General features: G+C 44.7%; 1 protein-coding gene across 1 annotated transcript in view; it reads left to right on the forward strand.

Annotated features, from left to right (window-relative positions):
• The window catches only part of RHOJ (ras homolog family member J), a 62,923-nt gene that overhangs the window by 24,773 nt on the left and 16,340 nt on the right, over positions 1-21,810 (forward strand). Inside the window, exon 2 of the mRNA XM_005241808.3 lies at positions 21,261-21,319. Within this exon, the coding sequence (XP_005241865.1) occupies positions 21,261-21,319 (59 nt within the window). The remainder of the gene's footprint in view (positions 1-21,260; positions 21,320-21,810) is intronic.

Raw genomic sequence — 21,810 nt, forward strand, 5'->3', positions numbered from 1 at the left:
AAACACCAAACAGAAATCATTACCGGAGTGACAGGCTGGGGGCTCTGGGCATATGCACAAAAGTCACTACAACAGGAGAAGAGCGAGCTGGATAACATTAAATATGGTAGCAAAGTCAATGGAATTTCTCTATGTTTTTAAGCTTACAAAGAGATGGAAAAAAGATAATTTACTTAGACTTAACAGATTGTCCCACTGTTTGCTGACATTTAAGATTTTCAAGTCTTGTGTTGAAGCATGACCTTGGAAAACCTGGAAGGAAAGAGATCTTTTAGGAACAGACATCTCTTGAAAGCACAGCTCCTACATGTACCACAGGACAAACAGGCTCTTTGGCAGGACAGACTCCCAGGGTATTTTCTAGCAGCAGCAGCAAAGACAGGAATGGTGTGTTATCATCTAAAATTCACTGTCACAAACCTATAGGAATTGTGTTCAGTCCGTTCTCATAACTGCCAAATAAAAAACTTGGGTGCACGCACACAAAACAGGTCCTAACTTCACAAACTAAGTGTTCAACCATTATTTAAATGCCTGGTTTACCATTTTAAAAAATTGAGTGAAAAATCAAGATGCAGTTAAACATAATTTTATCTTCAGATAATTTATTCGATTTTGCATCCTCCAAGACTCACTGCATGTGCAACACCCCTAGGCAAACTCCACGGATCTCTGTGTATTCCCATGCAAGGCTAATCCTTTGGCTGGTGTCTAGTTGGTTGAAGGTGAGGGGGTTACATGAATACCTGAGAGCAAAATTCAGGCCCCCATCACTAGTAAGAAAGAAGGATTTAGTGGGATGGAAGAGCGTAAATGTTTGGGGTGTGGGGGGAATGGAAAATTAGAAGGATTTAAGCAATATTCTAAAATAATAAAGTGACATTACAGTTTCAAAAAAGCCCAAGCCACTTACGAAGTACAGTTCCCAGTGGGAACTGGTGGCTTTGTACTCTTCAGTCATTTGGCTACCTTTCAAAACACCTCACTAAGACCCAGTCCAGCAATATCTCAAGACAAATAGCTGACTTAAAAACACGTGTCCTTTCCCAGCAGCCAGAGAGGCTCTGCAGGAACACACGCATCTGCCCACACACAGCCAGCTGCAAGATTAGGACCAAAGTGTTTATCAGTGGAACCTTACCAGAATTTTTTTTTAGATCTGTTTGAATTAATGTCAACACTGGCTTCTAAGCTTTTCCATGATTCGACAGTAAGTGACATTTAAAGGGACAAAAGACCTTTTTACAGACAGTGCAACACAGCCAGTCATGCAACTGCAAAGCCTGTAGTGTAACCACGTGAATCCAGAGATGCCAGCACTGTATCCACGTGGATAAATGATATCATCTTTTCAGTCTTGTGCAATGAAAGCACATGCCTGTCAGATAACTTTTTCTGTCTTTTAACTCTCCTGTCAGCACAAGTGTCAGTTGTTTGCAAGTCCCCATGTGTAATAACCCTCCTATGAACAGTTTTAAAGTTTATGCCCATAGAAGCAGTTTGCCGATGAAATGGATCTGGAGTGCACCTGTAGCCTGTGTCATAGGAGGAGGGAAATATTGTATATCTTTCATACAGGACCAAAAGATGTTCTTTCCTCCTTTTGAGGTGTGGATAAAAGAAATTGCACTCACCACAGCTCTCAACAGAACTGATTAAAACGAGGCATTTTTTCCCTTATAATTTCATTCAATTCAGTATTCTCTAAAGAAACACCTAAAACCCCTCCTTTGTCTCATCTTTCAAATACAACGCTCCATTTTACAGACCTTCATTTTAAAGGAAATTTCCTAGGAAACGGCCATTCTTTTAAAAGAACATGTTCTAAAAAGCCAGCATAAGACACAGGGAAAGATATTTTTTTTCAGCATTCATTTGCTGCGTTAGTTTTGGTGCTCCAGGCACCTCGTTGGTTGGAGGGACTTCAGCAGATGCTTGCAGTGGCCCACGTTAGCCCAAGCCATCAGCACGTTACCTCCTCCCTGGTTTCTTCTCCCTGTTGTACACAAGGCAGCCAAGGAAGCCACACAGTCATTCAGAGAGCTTCAGCCGTGAGCTGCAATGACAAACAGCAAATCTGACTCATTGTTGATGTACCTCCATTACCGAGCGTGTCTAATGAGCTGATATTTTCTGGGTATTTCCTAAGCACCGTAGTATGAGTCCTACAGATGCCCGAGCTGGAAGTTAGCCCACCTTTCCCTAAACACAAGCCTCAGTGCTGCAAGCCAGCTCTGAGCAGCAGCGGTTGAAGCCGGTGGGGCTGCTGGGGTGTGAACGTGCACCGCATAGATAAGGGTGGTGTGGCGGAGCAGGCAGAGCTTGGCTCCGTGTCAGTGCACGCGGGGAGGATGCGATGCGTGAGCAGAGCCCATTTGTTTCCATCTGCTCGCTCCAGCCCCGCCGCCAGGCTGACTCAGACGCAGGAAGCCTCTCCCCATCAGGGAGGGGGGCAGGCCAGGGCGGCGTGAAGCACCAGAGCAAGATTAATGTCAGTGATGACCCCGTGGGGAATTTGATGGGGGGAAATGAGACATCAGCATTTGAAGAGAAACCTCCTCAGAAGGGATGTATCAGGCCTTTCCTAATAATGTTTTGAACTGGGAATAAACCCAGGGGAAGTGTTGTCCCCTTCCTCCTCTGTACCCATAAGATCAGTCTCTTGGAGCGAGGACCCCAAAGCAGTGGTGGAATCAAGGTCAGCCTCTTTCCCTGGCCAAAAGAAAGATGCCCTTTAAGTCGTGATGCAGCAGAATTCCTGGAAGAAAAAAATGCCACCGACTCAGAGAAACAATTGGCCTCTGGCCCTCGGTTGCCTTCCGCGCAGACACATCACAGCTCCTCTCCACGCAGCTGCTTTGGATTCCCTGCAAACACCAGCCACAGTCAGGAGCCAGCAGCAAAGTTCAACTATCAAATGATGCTTTTGACTATTCACTGACCTGTGGAGCTGGATCATCTTCTAATAACCAGATTAGAGGTGGGTTACCTTTTGACATTAGGCAGGGGGAAAGACAGCACAGCAGGAGTTTCCTAAAAATAGAGTGTGTAGAAACCAGGACCAGAATACCTGACCAGCCTGTCCAGACACACCGAGTAGCAGCAGGCTCCTGCTCTCCAGGCTGGACTGCTGCATAACTCTAGGATGGCAGGAGGTGTACCGATATTTCAGTATCTAGGGCAAGGTGTTCTCCTTCCCGGTGGCACAGGCAGCACTGCTTTGCAGATATCTTACTGTGTGTGGACTAGAGACAGGATTAAAAACAGCTAGCAAAGACAGAAGTATGACAAGTTAAGAGGGAAGCTTTTTAAGAATATACACCATGTGGCAGTGTTTGCCATATGAGCCTCAGCAGTGGAGTGTGCCAGTTTGCATCAGAGCAGAACTCATCGCTGACCATGCAGTTAAATTGCCAGAAATAGTGCCGTGCATCTCAGCTAGCCAGACAGCTCCATCCATCCCACTGCCATGCCAGGCTGCTGGGTCACGTACCTCTGCCACGTAGCTACTGCCTCCATCGGGTTCAGGCAGAGGGATTTCCACCGCTGCTTGTGATCCATGCTTCATCTGCTGGCTTTAAAGCGATGCCATGTGGTGCAATTCTGCCAACTAGCAGGGGGCAATTCTGCAATGTGAAAGGGCTGCAATCCTACCTGTGTTCCCACTTTTCCGTCCTCCTCCACATCCTGGTTCTGATTTACAAAGGATCCCTAATCTTTACATATTTCAACAGTCAATTAATTACTTTACATTTACAACAACCACCTCTATCTCCAATTTCCGTTGATGCCAAGGATGAAACGACCCAGGAAGTCACTCCCAGACTTCTGTCTCCAAATGGTCTTCTCCAGGAACACCGGGAAGCATTTCCATTTTGCCATATTTGTGTTCACTGAAAGAACTGCTCATTCGCTCTAGCATCCCTCTAAGAACCACAGCAAAACGAAATCCAGCCCTGTCGCTCCGGTATAAAAGCATATGTGTCAAGCCAGAGAAAGCCGTGATAATGTAGGTATAGCTCCCAGTTATTACAGATTACGTTTTGGCTATGATGATAAATACTTGGAAAACAAACAACAGACAAAGTGGCTGCACACCAGAGTGGAAAGAGATGAACAAGTCAGGTTTGGACAGTAGGAAAGAACAGTAATTGCAGCACAGATTTGGTATATGCAGGAGATCAAATTGTTAGAAATGGGAGCTGTAAGCATATGGGAAAAAAAAAATATCGCTGAAACCACAGTTGTTCAAACAAATGCGGTAATCACAACCTCAGTTACACACACACACGTGCAGGTGCAGACTGATCTCAGCCAGCATCTGTGGAAAATGTCATTTGGCAAAGGAGCACATTGCACGAACGTGAATGCTGCGTGCACACACGGGGCTTTCCCGTCTGCGCTGCATGGTGGCCTCTTCAAAGGGTTCAAAGGGCTCTGTGCAGTGCTGGCAGCCTGGCAGCACCGGGTCGGTGGAGGTCCCGGCAGAGGTCATTTCCCTGACCCACAGAGGGGCTCCAGCTGATGCGGGGCTGCCGTGGGAGCTGGCGGAGGGGCAGCAGCCCAGGGAGCAGAGGGGCTGCGAGGCTGAGGCTGGAATAAATGCACCCAGCAGCTTTCCTCTCCCTCCCGCTCCCAGTTCCCATGCAGTCGAGATTGCACAACCCTTTCCTTGTATCTGCTCCCTGCCTGGTTGCGTAAAATCTACAGCCAACGTGTAGACACTATTTTATGCATTGGTTCTGTCCTATTTCCTTCATGTAGGAGCTCTGGACAAACCTGAGATCAAAGAAAAAGGCAGACAGCTAAAGTGCACTAGGTGAAAGCAACTGACTTTATTCTACCTTTTGTGTATTGTAGAGCAAAAATCTTTTACCCTGACTCCTTGTGACAAACACTGGGCTGAAAAAACAAACAAACAAACAAACAAAGCCAAAAAAACCCAAAAAAAACCAGAAAAACACAGATAGAAGGGAAAGAGAAAAGGTGCTTTGCTCAAAGCACTAAAAAATACCAGCAATTAAAACAAAAATTAAGCTATTTTTTATCTTTTAGCAGTGTCTTTGGGCTTTTGGACACAGCTCTGTGGTCCACGCTTGCTTCCTTTTTCCTTCTACTTTGTTTCACCACAAGCCATAATTGAGCATGTGATGCAGCCGCTAATTGCAAAGCAGAGCTCCCCATTGCATCAGAGCACTACCAGGCAGCTGGGCAGACAGATTTACACATCCCAGACGTACAGGGTGCTTCCTCCACCTCATGCAGGCAGCATTGGAGAGGGTTTAAAACCAGACTCAATCTCCCCTTGCATTTCCCTCCTGATGCAGCTCGGTGGCAGCTTTCCTTATACAGATGGCTTTGAAAGCAGCCAAAGAGATAACCTTAATAATGCCAGCCTGCAGCAGCAGCAAAAGCCTCTGAAATCAACCGGGGTTGGTACAGGAGATCCCTGGCACCACTATAAGCCATGCAGCTGCGAGCTCCTATCCTTGCAGCTCTGCTTGGCCCCAGAGCTTGCTCATGCCCACCAGCATGAGCGAAAGCACAAAATGGCTAAACCTACCCAAGAATCTCACAGCTTGTTCTTACCTGCCTTTTTTTTTTTTGCCTGCTCTTACCATGAGGACATTTGGGGCCAGGTAATACAGTGCTCATCTGCTGCTGTAGGGACATGACCACACGGGTTTGCACATGCTCAGCCATAAGCCAGCCTGGTTTGCTGCTGCCCTTCAAACAGCCACTGGTTTTTTGCCGGACTTGGTTTGAAACGCTGCATGCTATTTTGTTCGCTCCATTTTTGTGGCATCAAAGCAGACAGTTGAGGGTTTCTTAGAGTTTTCTAAATTTGTTGCTATAAGAATGCACAAAAACACTCAAAACCCTTTTAAACTGCCAAAAATGTGTAAGAAAAAAAATGTTTTCCACAACTTGGCTTTTCTCCGTGTAGAAGCGTTGGCTTCAGCTGAGCTTAGAGGTGTCTGAGTTAATATCTGTTTTACTTAAACTGGCAGCTTGATTACTTTGTGGATCTGTCATTTCTGAATGAATTTCTGGGTGTCCATCAGATACATTACTCTGACAGGGCAGGAACCGGGAAAAATGTTATCTGATGAGTTTGGCTCTGGACAAAGTCAGCACAAGACCCCGAGGCTCCTTTTTTTACAAGCATCAGAACTGTTTCATTAAAAATCAATGGAAAATTACAGCATGCCTGAAAACTCAGCAACATCCCAGCCACTAAAGAGAAACAATCCCTGGCAGGCAGCTGCAGCCAAGGCAAGCACTTGCCCTGCTGATATTCGAAATCAGTTTCCAGCGGCAGTGATGTTTAGCTGCTCTAATCTCGTTGTCAGGGAAATCAGCTCAAACAAAATATTGCAGGCACTCTTGCCTTCCAAAAGTGCACATGGACAACGGGCCCTGTTCTCTGCTGCTCCCTGCACCTGCAAGAGCAAAGGACCTGGAACTGTCCCACAGGGATGAGCAGGACACCATGGCTGAGCTCTGAGCATCACCCAGGGGATGTGCTGCCTGCAAGGATGGCCCAACCCAAAGACCCCTCCATTCTGAGATGAAGCCACAGACTAAGGCTTGGGGTTTTAAAACCCAGCTGGCCCTGGTTCCCGGTGTGGCCCCAAGAGCCACGTCCCCCCTGTGCACTTTGTTTCCCTCGCTGCGAAACAGGAAATTTTCCTTCTCCGCCTCCATTGTTGGTGCGTTTGCTCTGCAGGGCCAGGCCAGCCTCTGTCCGCCTGTTTGCACTGGCCTCATACAATGGAGTCATAATCCAGAGTGTTGCCATTGTAAAAATAGAAACGGAGAACAATGTCTTCCCTAAACCCAAGGCTTGCCATGTATCTCATTGTGTAAAATATGCTGCTTGAAATCCACTCACCATGCTAACCAGCAACTGAAACCAAAGGTGCAATTCACACCCTGCTTGGTGATCATTTGCAGGAAGTAGCTGTGGATTTTCTACCTCGATTCACTTCTCCTTTATTTGCAGTGTTCTGTGATTTGTCTTCAAAGTCCCTTTCCTCTGAAGTCAGATGTGATCCCCATTAGTGGCACTTTCATGTAGCTGAAGAAGTGTGTCAACATTTTCTAATAGCTCCAGAAAGCAAGGGGGAGTGAACTGCTCGGCTCTCGGGAGAGCAGTGTGAAATAGAAAAAATTACCAGCCGTGATGTTTAAAATGGTCTCTTAGAATGCCTCTTTTAAGAGCTGCGTATTTCAGTCAGTCATTAAGCAAACACAGCCTTAAATAAAACTAGGTGGAAAATAAATAATATTTCTACCAGATGAAAGAATAATTTGCAGAGATGCCCATTGTCATATTGGCTGATATTTTGATTTTTTAATTCAGGTACCTGCTGCTATCCTATATTTTGCTGACTGTTTTCCTGTCTCGCTTAAGGAAAGAAAGGAAATGTTATAAAAATAATCATTTTATCATAAATTTCTGCTGTTCTGCAACTAGTCACCATTGCTTTTTAAGATCAAAACATTTTAACAGCAATTTACATAAAAATATACGCTGCTTGGTTCAAAATTAGTTCACTGTTTTTCCAGCTACAAGACATTATGATTGATGTTTCTCCCAACCAAAAATAATTCCTCTGAGCTCAGCAGAGCTGCCTCTGATGTTCATAAGGTGGAAGAAAAGGTGAATGAAACTTAATAAATCTTTTCAAGAGTAAATACAGTCTAAATGGAGTTATAGCTAACAGGGAGTGCAAGGCATTCTTGGAAATTCAGCTGAATTAGAACCTTTCATTTGATTCAAAAATTGTACTCAAGCATGGAATAATTAGCAGAAAAGTTAAAGTAATTAATCTTAAACTTAGAGTTAGAAGTTTTAAAAGTTTTAGTTAGAGCAAAAACCCATCACAAATTCTTGTTGTTTGGAATAGCTACGTATTTCAGAATTAATTTTCATTGTACATGAGAATGAAAGGTTAATACAAATTATAATTAATCTTAATGTATAATATAAATAAAAATATAAAATTTTCATAAGAGCAAACTTTATGCAAATAAGAAAGTAAATAAACTGATCTGCTGGAAAAACTCAACAGTTGCACTTCAAAACTTTTAAATCAATATGATGGTCCCACCTATCCATGCCAACCTTAGGTTTAATGCATCTGCAACAACCTGAAAATTTTGGACTCTATGTTAAACCTCATTTTCACCATCATGAAAAGTACTCAATGGCAGCTGACAGCCCAGACCTGGGTATTTGTGTTTTGCTCCCCATCCAGGCTGCGTTGCTCATGGCCCATCAAGCCACCATGGTGGCTCCCTGGTGTCCTGGGTCTGTGTGGCTGGACCCCCCTCGGGGTCACCGCTCACAGCGTGTGTTACCTCTGTGGCAGGGAAACAGCTTTTTGTAAACCGGTTCACGCCTTTCGAACAAAGGGAACAGTTCAGATCATGGTCAGTTATTTCACATCATTTCGCTTCATTTCTTCTAGTGGAAACATCTGAACTATTCTGTTGAAAGCAACATCTTCCCATGGAAACTTCTGATTCTGTAGAAATACATTTTCTAGCCGAAAATTCCTGTTCAGCTCTGTACAGGAATTTGGATTTATTTTTTCTGTCCAAAGGAAAAAAATCTTCTAGCCTCAGCTCAAGGAGGCACTTCAGCACTTCTTCTGTACATCCAGGGCTGGGCTGCAGCCCCTTGCTCTCCTGCACAACCTGAAAATTTTTTTAACACCAGATTGTCCCTGGTGGTAGGAAGTATCCTTCTGCAATCATGGGGCTGGCTCACGCTCCACTTCACATGAGTGCAATTGTGCTTGAGCAAAGGGCGACGGTAAGGGGATCCTCTGCTCAGGTCTGCACTCACCTCTCCCTTTCACGTGTGCAAACACAAACACGCGGAGGCTTCAGACCAGGCATTTCATCCATCTGCTTCTGTTGCTTTTCCAACATTACAATCACTTCATTGTCTGCAGCGGCTGCCACGCCAGAGAGGAAAGTGGAAGGCTTCTCAGCAGGGTGTAAAGAAAGCATTAACAGCATTTAAAACCTTTGTGGTAGCCAAGAAAAAAAAAAAAAAAAAAAAAGTGAATTCCTAACTTCAGCTTTTCTTATCAGAAAGTTTAAATATTTCCAAGATTTTTGTTTATGGTGTTTAACACTTCTGCTTCCTAAGTCATACACATTTAGAGCTGCTGCACAAATGTTTGGCTAATCTCTGCAAGCTGCAGGGTAAATAGCAGCTGAAGTTTGGTCCTGGTGCTAAGTACCCTGGGCCTGATGCTGTTTCTGGGAAATGCCAAGCCGAGTTTCTGTCGTGGTCCCCCTTGGCTTCAGGAGCAGGTACTTTGTTTTCAAGCCTTTTCAAGCAGTGCCTCACCAGGGAACATGCACAGGGAAAGCCAGAGTTAAGGTGAAACTTAAACAAGGAACAGACGAAGCATCAGGGAGGCTGGTGTTGGAAAGGGCCTCAAAACATCATTTAATCTTTCCCCTGCCCAAACCCGGGTTGACAGTATGTAAAATGTCAGCTACAGCAGTGCTGGAGTTTGGGCAAACCTAACGCTCCTGACCTCTCGCGCTTACCTTAGCTTGTTGTGCAATGCATTACACTGGAGACAGCTGGATTCAGTTCAGTGTGCCAAATATGCCCCTGCCCCAGCGGTTCGCAGATCAGAGGATCAGATGCTATTTTAAGCTACCCTACCATAATTCTGGAATACGCCCGAGGCACCGCTCTGCTCTCCGAGCCGGAGAGCAGGTCTGACCGCAGATGCCTTGCTCAAAGGCACACAGCAACACCTGGAACACACACACACACCATGGGTCTGTGCCCAAATGCAGCACCCAAAACACCTTGGCCCATCACTAGCCTCATCTTTACATTAGCTCCCGGTCAGCTTGCCTGGCACCTGAATGTAAGGAATAGGAGAGCCAGGCTCTTTACACAGCAGCCAAGCTAGTGGCTGCTTCCTGGTTTATATTCCAGCACATCAATCATTTTTCCCCTAACATCAGGTTCTTACGGACAACACACTTCTGTTCCCTTCTGTATCATAATTTTTCTTCCTTTCTAGCTTTGGCATCTGTACTTTTTGTTGAAGATGCTGGTGACCACAGAAGCCATTTCTCCCCTGAATCACGTCCAGCAGCAGGGGGATGTGCCATAGTGCGCTGCAAGCTGTAGTGCTAATGATGCTGCTGGGTAACGTCTCTCTCCCACTCTGATCCAGCATCCAGGACAGGTCCATCTTCATTCCATGCCCCTCATTCCTTTTGGCTGTTCTACCACAGTTACCAACACCGATTAATGTGGGGTGATACTGAGAACCAGTATGGCCAGCACAGACTATCTGGCCTCAGCCACTCTTAGCTAGGAACTCTTCAGGAACGCAAGAAATGAAAGCTCCTAAATTTTCAGCTTCAAAGTCCTCAGCGAATTCAATGCACTAAAGTTGTAGCCACTGAAGACTAAAATGCTTTTGCTGAAGTCTGTTTCTCACCAAGAATCTGGGACTCTGTCGAGTTAAGAGCACAGGGCCTTCTGCCAGTACATGTGCCTGTGTTACAGCTACTCCATCACCTGAAGATCCAGCCCACAGCAAGGACAACCCATTCACTGCATAGCAGCAATTTTGTGCCCTTCCATCAGCACTACCTGCTCCCACTGCCACCTAACCCAGACCAAGGCAGATTGCCACAGGTTTTAGGAAGAGACTGTCACAGCAAAGAGCCAATGCTGTCAGACAGTACTGTCTCTCCACACTGCTTTCTGCTCCCTTCCCAGAAAAAGAAAACAAACAAACAAACAAACACACCCTAGCTCTGATCCTCGAGCAGTACCAGAATAACAGTGGAGAGCTTGCTTTCCCCCAGCCACACAGGCAGCCCTGTCCTCCCATGCTCTGGAAACACCCTGTGTATTGCCTGGGCACATTTCAGTGAAATTTGTCTCATTTTGCTACTGATCTTGCATTTATTCTGATGTTATTTACCAAGACTCATGTTTCCCGGATAACCAGATGCTTGACATAACTTTGGAGATAGTCTTTTCCCCAGCACTCAGCAGAGCTGGAAGAACGAATTTTGCCTTACACAGGCAGGAGAGAGGAGCCAGGCAAATGGTCAAAGGCTCCCTTTATTCTCACTTGATCTCCTTGGAGTAAAACTCACACTCCTTGCTCTGCTCACTATGATCTCGGCATCACTGTTAGGAGACTGCTAATACGTTCTTCACAATTAGGTTTCAGTAAACAGTTAATTTAAAGAGCCAGTTAAAATAAACTGAAAATGCCATAGTACCTGGTCTTTTGTAGGTCAGGACAGCACATCTAGTTAAAATACTAATAAGATTACTCCAATTATCAGTCACTCTTTAATAATCTCAAAGCTCTGCCACCTTTGCTCTTGATTCGAGTCATAAACCCAGTACCAGAAAACAGACATTCCTAGATACTGTGCTATGGTGATGGAAGCCTCAAAAATATTGAGTAGAGCTAAAAATATAGAAAATTATCTACGTGCTGCCTTTCGGTTTTTGCATGGGCTTACACAACAGTCACAGCCAAAGTTTTGTTCTTTCATTCATCTCAATACCACAGACAATCACATGGTCTCAGGAAGGGCACTTCGCTGTCACTCAGGATTAAGAAGGTATCTAATATTCTTAATTATTTAGGAAAAACCATAATATTTTTAATAATATGTTCAGGTTCTATCTATTTATATTACTTAATGCTACATTTTTTCCTCTGTGTAGCATTTGAATGGATTTAGTGCTATTACTTTCACTAGAGATTAAAAAGACCCTCAGTTAGATTATCATTGAAAGACACATATCAGAGTCTATTTGCCCCGCAAATATAGCGCATTTACCTAGGCAGTTGTTATTAGCTTCTAACTGAGGAGCAGAACTGCCTTCCATGGGGACAGCTGCTGGTGCGCGGGGAGCCGAAATCCTCAGGAAGCACCTCCCAGCCTGCTGCAGTGCACAGCCCTCTATTTAAGACAGAATGAAATCTAACAAAATGCTCTCTTAAGCACAATGCCAATTGTTCTTCAATTCCCCAAGTGCTATAATCACGTTAGCCTTTTCCATCTAGCACAGCTTTGCACAATGTTGAGGTCCCAAGAGCTCCCTCAGGACTGTATTACTGGAGAAACTGGGCACAGCCTTTCTTGCAGAGACCCCAAGGTTTCTTGGACTCTGCTATCAGCAAAGTTGAATTTGCTCAAGGATTGATTAGCACAGCAATAACTCACTGAGATGCCGGGTAAATCCTCCAGTGCTGATTTTACAAACAATGAGGTCAATGATTGCGATAAATCAACTTCATTCATGCTGTCTATAAGTAATGTCCTAAACTGGGAAGAAGCTGGCTCATGTTAGTGTTGCTTGTTCTGAAAGCTTTGGGAATTTCCATTCTCTGTCATCTGTTTCTGGACCAGATTCATTCTGCTCAGTCTTCCTAATTGACCTCCACTGCTTTTGTGTTCTTTGTCATGTAAGCTGGCCAGTGCTGAAGTCTGACTTCTCAACACATTTTGAAAGACTAACAGCATTTCGTATCATCTGCTTGAATAAAAATGTCTCTGCATAGCAACTAGCCATCAGTGGAGGGCTGCAGCCTTTTTCCTCTCAAGATGCTAAAAAGCACATAGTGCAGGTCATGAATCTTCCTGTAGGATGACAATGTCTAGATGAATCTATTCCTGTTGCAGAATGGGACAACAGAGCTGTTGTTCGGTGTCAGCCTGCTTCCCCAGCGCAGTGGTAACGCGACTCAGGGTTGGGCATTTTCCCACCAGTTCCACTGGGATCCTCAAACCTGTATGGATGAGGCAGAGGGGAGGGATCACCCCTTGCCACACACAAGAAACAGGAGTCCAAGGTGAAGAGCAATCACTAGAGGCAGTGGAGGGATGTCTGGAAAGGAAACATTGGGAACTGTTTATATATCACTTCTCTGATGCTTCCAGAAGTACTGAAACACCCTGCCGAAAAAGCTTGTCTCTGCATAGTCAATCCCAGACTTCCAAAAGTCTTCAACATTGACTTCCATGCCATGAGAGCGTTGCAGGAGTGTGACTGTTTGCCTGGCCTTTCTTGAGATGCCTTCAAGTGGGCATTTGCGTTACAGTCTCCAGATTTTCCATACAACCACAGAGTTAAAAAGAAATAAAGAAGCTTACAAACACAAAAACCAAGAATGACTTGACCTTGGCCTGAAGGAAAGCATGAAGTACTGCCAGACTCATTAAATAACGGGAATAATCAACCAACGTGAGCTTTAGATCAGCCATTGAGGGATGACAGGTAGAAATAGGAAAGCCATGTTACCTCTGGCTAGATTGATAATGAAACCATTGCTAGACCACACTGGCTGGTCATAGCGACTGCTTGAAAAGAATTTGGAAAAGAGCTACAAGAATGATATAAGAACAAGATGCCTTGTAGGAAGACACTAGATGAGCTATTTAGAGCAGAATAAATGATGCTATGAATCCTATCTGGCTTTAAAATCACTAAATGCCTGTGGCCTAAAGACAAAGCAACGAATTCCTCACCACCTCATTAGACCAAGAGCTACACTGAGTGAAATCAGCTGAATCCCAGGCCCAGAGGCCTCTCTGTGCTCCCACCGCGGGGACCAGACTGGAAATGTTTTTCAGATATTGTAAATATCAGATGGGCAAGAGTATTTGCTCAGCAGAACATTGATCTCAGCCATTGATGAGGTGACAGAAAAGGTGAGGCTTACTCAGAGCCCTTCTTTTGATACGTACTGACTCTCCGGGGCCTGTGCAAACTAGTGGTAGGTGAATACAGGAGCAGTTAAAGGCATATTTAGTACAATTTACATCTAAAGCGCAGTACTTAGGCCAATTACAGGGCAAAATAGCATGCTTTGGATTTTCCTTTCAGAAAGAATGTAGTTAAGCTGCAGGATAAGTCTGAGGCAGAGAATCACTTCGGCTGTCATCAGAGTTTGCCATGAAGGAGGAGATGGGGGAACACGCCGTGAGCAACGTGTGACTCCACTTCCTGGAGATGACCCTTCCGCGTGGAAGTGACAAATGGCCCAGGCTTGAGTCATGGGGCACTGGGTGAGTCAAGGGTCCTGTGTAACACCAGCTCTTGTCGCCCAGGCTGTGCTGGACACACGGTGTTGTAGCAGTGCGTTCAGTCAAAGCAAAATGTTCCCGAGTATTTCCAAGGAGAAACGCTGCTAGGGCAGCCTTCTAGCTCAAGTGGTAAATAGCCATTAGAGCTCAGCCAAGCTGATTGTCATTCCTGGCCTGAAAGATGGGGACATGTCATTAAGGTCTTGCTTACTCTTTTCTTGACTGGCTTCCTCTGGTGGCTGCCAGACCGTAGCATCCCCAGGGCTTTCATCTGCAGATGTCCTGAGTCTTCCCAGCTTCAGCTGTAGCAGCGTAACTTCTGAAGATTGGTCCACAGCAGCTAAAATAAGTTCCCCAGGCACTGACACAACCAAAATCAAACCAGCATGTGAGAGATTAATTTCTGGCAGCCCTATCCGTATTTTCTTCACCTGGATCAGCCAAAGAAAGATATTTCTGAACACAAATATGACCCAAAATAAGATTCAGAAATGCACCTGAAGCACTTAGCAGGTGCTACAGAAATGCACTGCCCACCTTTACTTTGTTCTCCTGATGAATATTCAAAGCTGCTGTTTCTTAAAGCCTGGGATATGTAGCTTCAGTTCGGTTAGATGCCCGACCATTATGGGAACCAAAGGAAATGAGAGATCCAAATGTCTTTGAGGCATGTTTGAGTTTCAGTCCCTAGTTGAAATGCAACAGGGATCCTCACATTCCAGCTACAGAGACCCCTTTTTAGGAGCTCTGCAGTACAAAAAGAAGACCATTTATAAACAAGATTTTTAAAATCGTTCTTCAAACAAACTCCTACAAAAACACTCCTGTCCTGCCTGGGGTAAGCCCCAGAGAGCAGAAGACATCTGTGAAGGGGAGGGAGATTCCCAGTTCATTACAAAATCTTTCATGAAACTACATTCAGGAAGGAAGGAAAATATTACCCAGCAAGCAAACATTGTCAGTATCCCCAGGGATATCAGCTGCTTGAGAACACACTGCAGTCAGTATATTGATCGCTTCACAAAAATCACTCTGAAAGTGCCAGAGGAAGGAATGGAGGTCCCTGAGACACCCTGGCATTTGCTGCAGTCTACAGATAATGCATTTGCTTTTAAAGATATAGTCTGGACTTGAATCATGCCTTGCAAAGATGATTGTCAGAGAGAGAGTCGAACTTCCCAGGGAAATCATTGACTGGAGCCCCCTTCTAAGCAGTTCAACTTACACCTCAAATCTGTGCTGAGGAAAGCACAAAAAAACCCCATCATAACTGCAGGTGGTTTCTGTTCTTTATATAATTAACTTGACAGTAATTCCGGTAAAGAACACAGAAGAAACTGGGAACGAATGGTTCTGGCATTGCTGAAAATGTTCTGATTTTCTGATTGTATAGGCTGGTGTTGCAGCAGATTCAGGGCATACTCACAGGGAAGAGGGTGTATCATCTTCTCCTTTTACTGTGAGGGTGAGGAGGACACTCAGTTCTCACCTCCCTGGGAGCTGCTCTAGTCCTCCAAGATGACCTGTGGCTCCAGTCCCTGCCACTGAGCATGAAGCGGTTCACCCACTATTTTGCCAATAAGATCTATGTTACTTTGTGAATTCAGGTCCTTGATTAGGATGCCCCAAGCCAAAGCAAACTATGTCATTCTACAACTGAAAATTTTGTTCAACCAGAAACTGGAAAAATAAATAAATGTGTGTATTGTGTATACATAAAAGATGTGTTTGTATATGTGTGTGCATATGTATTTTAAAGACAAAAACATGTCTCAGTTCATTTCTCACTGCTATCCTCCCTCCTTAGTATCTGATCTGTAGTAAAACACTGATCAGACCCAGTTACCGTTTCACGTAGAGCTTCACCTGCCAAATATGCAGGAGCCAAGAAGTTTGGTGTGAAGTAGCACTGTGAAACTGGGCACAAGCTGAAGCCAAGAGTTTAAAACAGTACTGCTCCTCCTGGAGTGAGGCCTGCATGAACAAGCACCTTTGAAAGTGAAAGGAGATCTATGAGGCACACGTTTCATTTCCATCTAGAAATGAAAATATTGGTCAAGTGTCTACCCATCACTTAAAGCAGTAAGAACCCAAATCTTCCATCTAAACTCTACTGCAGCTGACCAAAACCTGTTCTTTTGTCCATTTTCTGATTTTACCCACCTTCCTATTTGGAAAAGAAACAGACTTGGGCACTTTTTCTGCCAGCAGATCACCTGGAATTGCTGTTGTTCTTATCTTATACTGGTGGCCATTAGTCTGTGTTAAGTAGCATGCATCTAGTACACATAATCATGATGAACAGACAAAAGCACAAACTTAATACTCAGAGCTTGCTGACAAGGGCAGAAGGTGGCCCTTGTGAAAGTGTGAGGTTTGACACAGACTAATTTGTCCAAAAAAATGAGAAAGCTTTTCCATCCAGGCAGGTGCTACCACCCCTACTTGTTGTCAGGCTCTTGGCATCAGTCTTCAAAGCAGCTGAACCTTAATTTGTTGGCAGGAAGGCACTAGAATAAATAGATGACTTCTCCCATGTGGTATCACGTTAGACATAGCCTAAGCTATTGTGTACATTCTGGCTAGTGATTTCAAAGTCATTTGTTTCTGCAAGCACTTCTTCACAGGCACTGAAAAATTCCCCATGCTGTGCATGTCCGCTCTCCGGTACCACAGCTAAGCGTGTCTGAGCTATTGCATCCTAGTTCGGTGTCAGACTAGAGACGCATGTTGCTTTGCACTATTAATCAAACACAAGAAATTCTGGGAGGGCAGCAGCCAGTTTGTGTCCCCTTTCTGTTAGCGCAGACCATGAACATCGCTGTTGTGTGGCTGAAGGGCTCTTCCAGGGGTACGTTTCAGTCCCACAAGGTTGCCAGGGCTTTGCTGTGAGCAAATAAAACACAGGGGGGGAAGGTTTTGGCAAAGACTGGCCATTGACAGGTGGATCTGGGGCAATCTGGGCAACAAGAACATCAACAAAAATTGTCGTATTGTCCCCAGGAACAGGAAGTAACCACTTATTTAAAAACAGAGCTCCCAGCTCAGACCAGTTCATGGTCCACACACCAGACCCAGCCCACACAATAACTCCACCTAGCACCTTGCCTTTTTACTGTGGTCTTCAAGCGGGACAACATGTTTCAGAGCTCTGTGTTGAGCCTCATTACCAGGCACAAGGACTGTGACAAAGCCCTAGTGGTGATCTAAAATCCTTATGCAAACTAGCAATACCCAACTAATTTATAATCTAGCTAACATTTTAAAAGCGTTGCTGTTTTATACATCGTGCACTTGGTTAAAACCACCAGTGAAGGGGAGAAAACATCTGCCCTGTTGCATCGTCTGATGCAGCTCTGACTGGAGCTAAAGGAGAACCAGGACTGTGCAAGTATTCAGCCACATTTTATTGCCGCCCCCACTGCACTTGGTGTTAAAGGCCATGCCATTTCAGTGCTTCATCAATCTATCAATATAGCCACTAAACGGCAAGGAGAGTTCGCATTTATCTTGTTATCCAAGACTGCTCATAAAGCTGAGTTCACAAGCCCGTAAAGGAACCTACATTGCCCCAGTGACTGGGAGGGAATTCCATGTTGGCTTCCCATAGCCTCGGCCACTGAGAGAACAGGAAAAGATAGTAGCAGGGTAAGTAAAAGTAAACCGAGATAAAGCCAAAAGTAAGGCCTACAAATCTAGCAGAGCAATCTTAGCTCATAAAAACCTACCAAGAGGACATGTTGAACAGCTCTTTGCCTGATGGAGGCAGACTGATACACCCTTAGTATAAAAATACCATGATGTTTTCATAGGCAAAACCCATTTATTTTGACATCTGTTTTGCCTGCATGAAAGCGTGGTGGAAATTTCAGCACCAATGTATTAATCTAGACACGGCTGTTTCAAAAGCCAGTGATTATTTGCGTTGTCAGTGTGAGACATCTGGTCCCCACTGCATGCAAAGCCAGGAATCCAGAGACAGCAGTTTGCCTGTTGCTGAAGTTTACCCAAGAAAACAGTTTTGCTGGGATGGTAGCTGTAAACTTAGAGAGGTGATGTGCACAGGAAGGATAGCTTCTGATGATGAGACAGATTAGAATATTTGACAAGAAGAAAGGCAAATTAAAGGTTGATGGGGAAAAGAAAAAGTCAAAGTGGAAGAAAAGAGAAAAGAAAAAAAGAGAAAAAGGAAAAATATTTGAGTGGCACCGCCCAGAAAGTCACAGCAGAACCTGTAACAGGTAGGATGCTATAAGTATTAAAATGTAATGTGCAAGCTGGGTAGAGTCAGGGTGTATTTTTCCAAAAGCCCTTGCATTTCTTAGCCCTTGTGTATGTAAAGAGTAATGGTGGAACACCACCAGCCTCTTTATACCCCCTCGGTATTTCCCAGGGATCACCAAGAAGCCAAACTGAACTGTAGAAACTATCACCAACTATTCAATGTGTGGCTTCACAGACCTATTGCAAAATACCCGCCGTGACTTCATGGACTCCAGAGCACAGACAACAGTTTAGGAGCAGCTGCAGCATATCCTTCTGGCAGAGCATAGTGTACTGCAGACGGGCTGGACCTCTACCCCAACAGCTTATCTCCAAACCATATTAACTACTGGAACAAGGCAGCAATTTGTGTCTGCACCAGGGCTTTTTGCCAGACTAGCTCTGTCAGGTGCCACCAAGAGATGGGCCAGCAAAATTTCACAGCAGCCCAAGGCTGGACAGGGAAAATCTTAGTGCAACTTGTACGTTTTTTAAACACTGAAGACCTGAGCTGATCTTTGTAAGCAGGACCCAGCTCAGTTTGCCTGCACTCAGAGTTAGCCAGCACGACACGTAAAAGCTGGATAACTATGCCAGTACAGACGCATGGCAAATGTCTCTTCAGATTCATCAGACACATTAGATCACCTGCACCTCCATGCACCCCATGGCCACACAGCTGTCCTACGGGCAACCCGCTTTGGAGGTGCTCTGCAGATCCCATACAAGTTCAGTCAAGGACTGACAGTGCAACTGATGTTCACGTGCAGCCCTAAACACCACCTTGGCCAGCTGAGCACCATGTGGCTAACACACCGCAGCTGGAAAATTGCCTTCAGCTGAAGGGCGCATCTTCCCACAGTTGGTCCTTGAGCAAAGTAAAATCAGCGGAACAGGTCTGGCTCCTGCACTTCTTGGCACAAGGACAGATTGAAGGCTGGCCAAGGCCATAACTGGAAAAAAACCCCACACCTCCCAGCTGCTTCTGGTAAGCTGTGCAGGACCACCTGTGGCCCCTACTGCTTCTGAGAAGGGAGCTAAGAAAAGCAAGTGTCTTGTCAGCAGACTTACACAGCTCATACTTCTACTGGGATATTTTGAGACTCCCTGCACCACAAAAAGTTAAAAAGCAGGGTTCTGGGAAAGTTTAGTTGAAATTGTTTTATTCAAGTCAGGTTGAAGGAAGGGGATGGGTCATCTGGACTGTCTCCTGCCTGTGTTGGTACCCATCTACCCACCTCGGTACCCCTTCCCTGGGGTCTCCCACCCATGGACATTCATGTTCAACAGCTAGCCCCATCTGGAGCTCCCCAGGATGCTGCACTATGTACCAGCCACCTTCTGAACTGAGGAGTGGGAGGATGGCTCTTGGCCCGTTTCCCGTCTCCCCTTTCCCCTGTACATCACAAGGCAGCCCCAGCAGCAGGTGAACACAGCCTGTTCTGCTCTCATCAGCAAATCTGGTCCTCGCTGAGCCTTTGTACTTTCAGGGTGTCAGTTTTGTTCTGTATAGATGCTAGCAAAATCACCGTGTCACTTTGCAAGCAAGTAAAGCTGCTGAATAATCAGTCTGTCCAACCACGCTGACAGAGACTTCAAGTCTAAGAGATATCAAACAGGACATTGCTCCCCAGTGCAGGAGCTATTAACTTCTATAAACTGCTAGATGTTTTTCTCCTGCAAAAGTATTATCACTTTTAAAAAAATCAGCAAGAACCTGTATGATGTTTTCAAGCCTCCTCTTTGACAAAAGTAACTATTAATCTTGCCCAGCCCTCATTAATTGCAAGTTATGATCAGCCGATGGGCACCAGTCTTAGCCCCCCCTACCCCAGCCATAGCTCTATGTTCATTCCATCTGTTTGCCCTTGTGCTTAAAAAAAGTAATAGTCCACAGGCTGCAAGAATACGATTATTTTGAGTAATCTTCCCGATGAATGTTTAAAGTCTTCCTGTTGACTAATGGGTGGAACTGGATTCCCCCCGCCTTTCTTTCCAGTTGAATAGTAATGACTTAAGCAGATTAACTGGTTAACTAAATGTCATTAACACAGATCGTACCCTTTATACGAAATAACACTGATTACAGGGACCAGCTAATAATGGGGTTCATCCAAAGGCAATGAGAAAACATCTTCATCAATGTTGATGGGCTCAAAATGAAGTTCAAACTGAATTCTACTAAAGCAGTAAACATTCTGAGTGCAATCAATGAACTAAGCCATGTTTTCCTCCATTTGCAACAGAATCTGTTCAACATCTTTGCAAATACTAGTACTCCTCTCACTCCCTGTCCTTTGAAATGTCAACCACAGAGCTGCACATATTAAGCACTGTCGCTTGACCTGCAGTTGCATGATACAGGACAGGACACGTTGCCCAAAAGGCAGTGTGCCTCCACTGAGACCCACCAAACACCAGCCACTGCTGAATGCTTCATCATTTCACAGCCTGGAAGAAATAAAATAATTTTAAAAAAAAGCTCTCAATGATCCATGACAAACCTACCCCAATGCTCATGGTGAGGAAGCAGGAATTCTGTGCTTTCAAGTCCTAGCACATCATGGGGTTCAGCTGGTGGCTGCAGAGACAGAAGCAAATGTCCTCCGATCTCTGGATCCGTGATAGCAGCAGTGTGTGCACTTCATCACTCTTGGCTGTCTGTAAAAAAATAAGAGCTTGGCATAAAGGACTTGCTTTTGTTGTGACCTTAGGTTGCCTTCAGTTTCAGTTGAATAGATGGCTTGGTTTAGGATGCACATTTTAAGACACATGTTAATGTGTCTAGCACAAAGGTCTATTGGCATTTTAGGATTAAAACACCAAAAAAAATGAGGCCACTGGCTTGTGCATAAACAGCATCTTTTGTTTCTCTCTTCCAGTAACTGTGACTGTGGGAGGACAACAACACTTGCTGGGACTTTACGACACTGCAGGGCAGGTAACTTACTGCAAAACATCTATAATTTTCCTTTCCCGTGGTTGGTTTGTTACTACCGTATACTGGGGTTTGTTGTTTGTGCTGTTCGCAGGGGATTTTTAACAAATATTAACAATCTGTTGTGAGTTGTAATAGTTGAACTACTGACCTTCTCCTTTTTTTCTCTACACAGAGATTTAATTCTGGTTCAGAAATAAAACAAACACAAATGCACTCATCCCTAGGGCTGAATTTTGTCTAAGCAAAAAACTAAAGCCTGATCAGGATATTCAGCCTCCCATATACATACCTCCTACTGCAAATATAACATTTTCTATAAAGTCAGTGTTTTCTTAATTTACCACATGGTGGCATTGAAGACACAGAGAATTCCTGTTTCCAGGATGAGAAAACTAATACAATACAGCACCAGCCTACTAGTCACCATCTATTGGCTTTTTAAATGGTAACCCAGACAGACTGGCATCCACCCCAGCATCCTTCCCCTAGAA

Source organism: Falco peregrinus, chromosome 1 (assembly GCF_023634155.1).
Source record: "Falco peregrinus isolate bFalPer1 chromosome 1, bFalPer1.pri, whole genome shotgun sequence".
In the NCBI taxonomy this organism is placed as follows: Eukaryota; Metazoa; Chordata; class Aves; order Falconiformes; family Falconidae; genus Falco; species Falco peregrinus.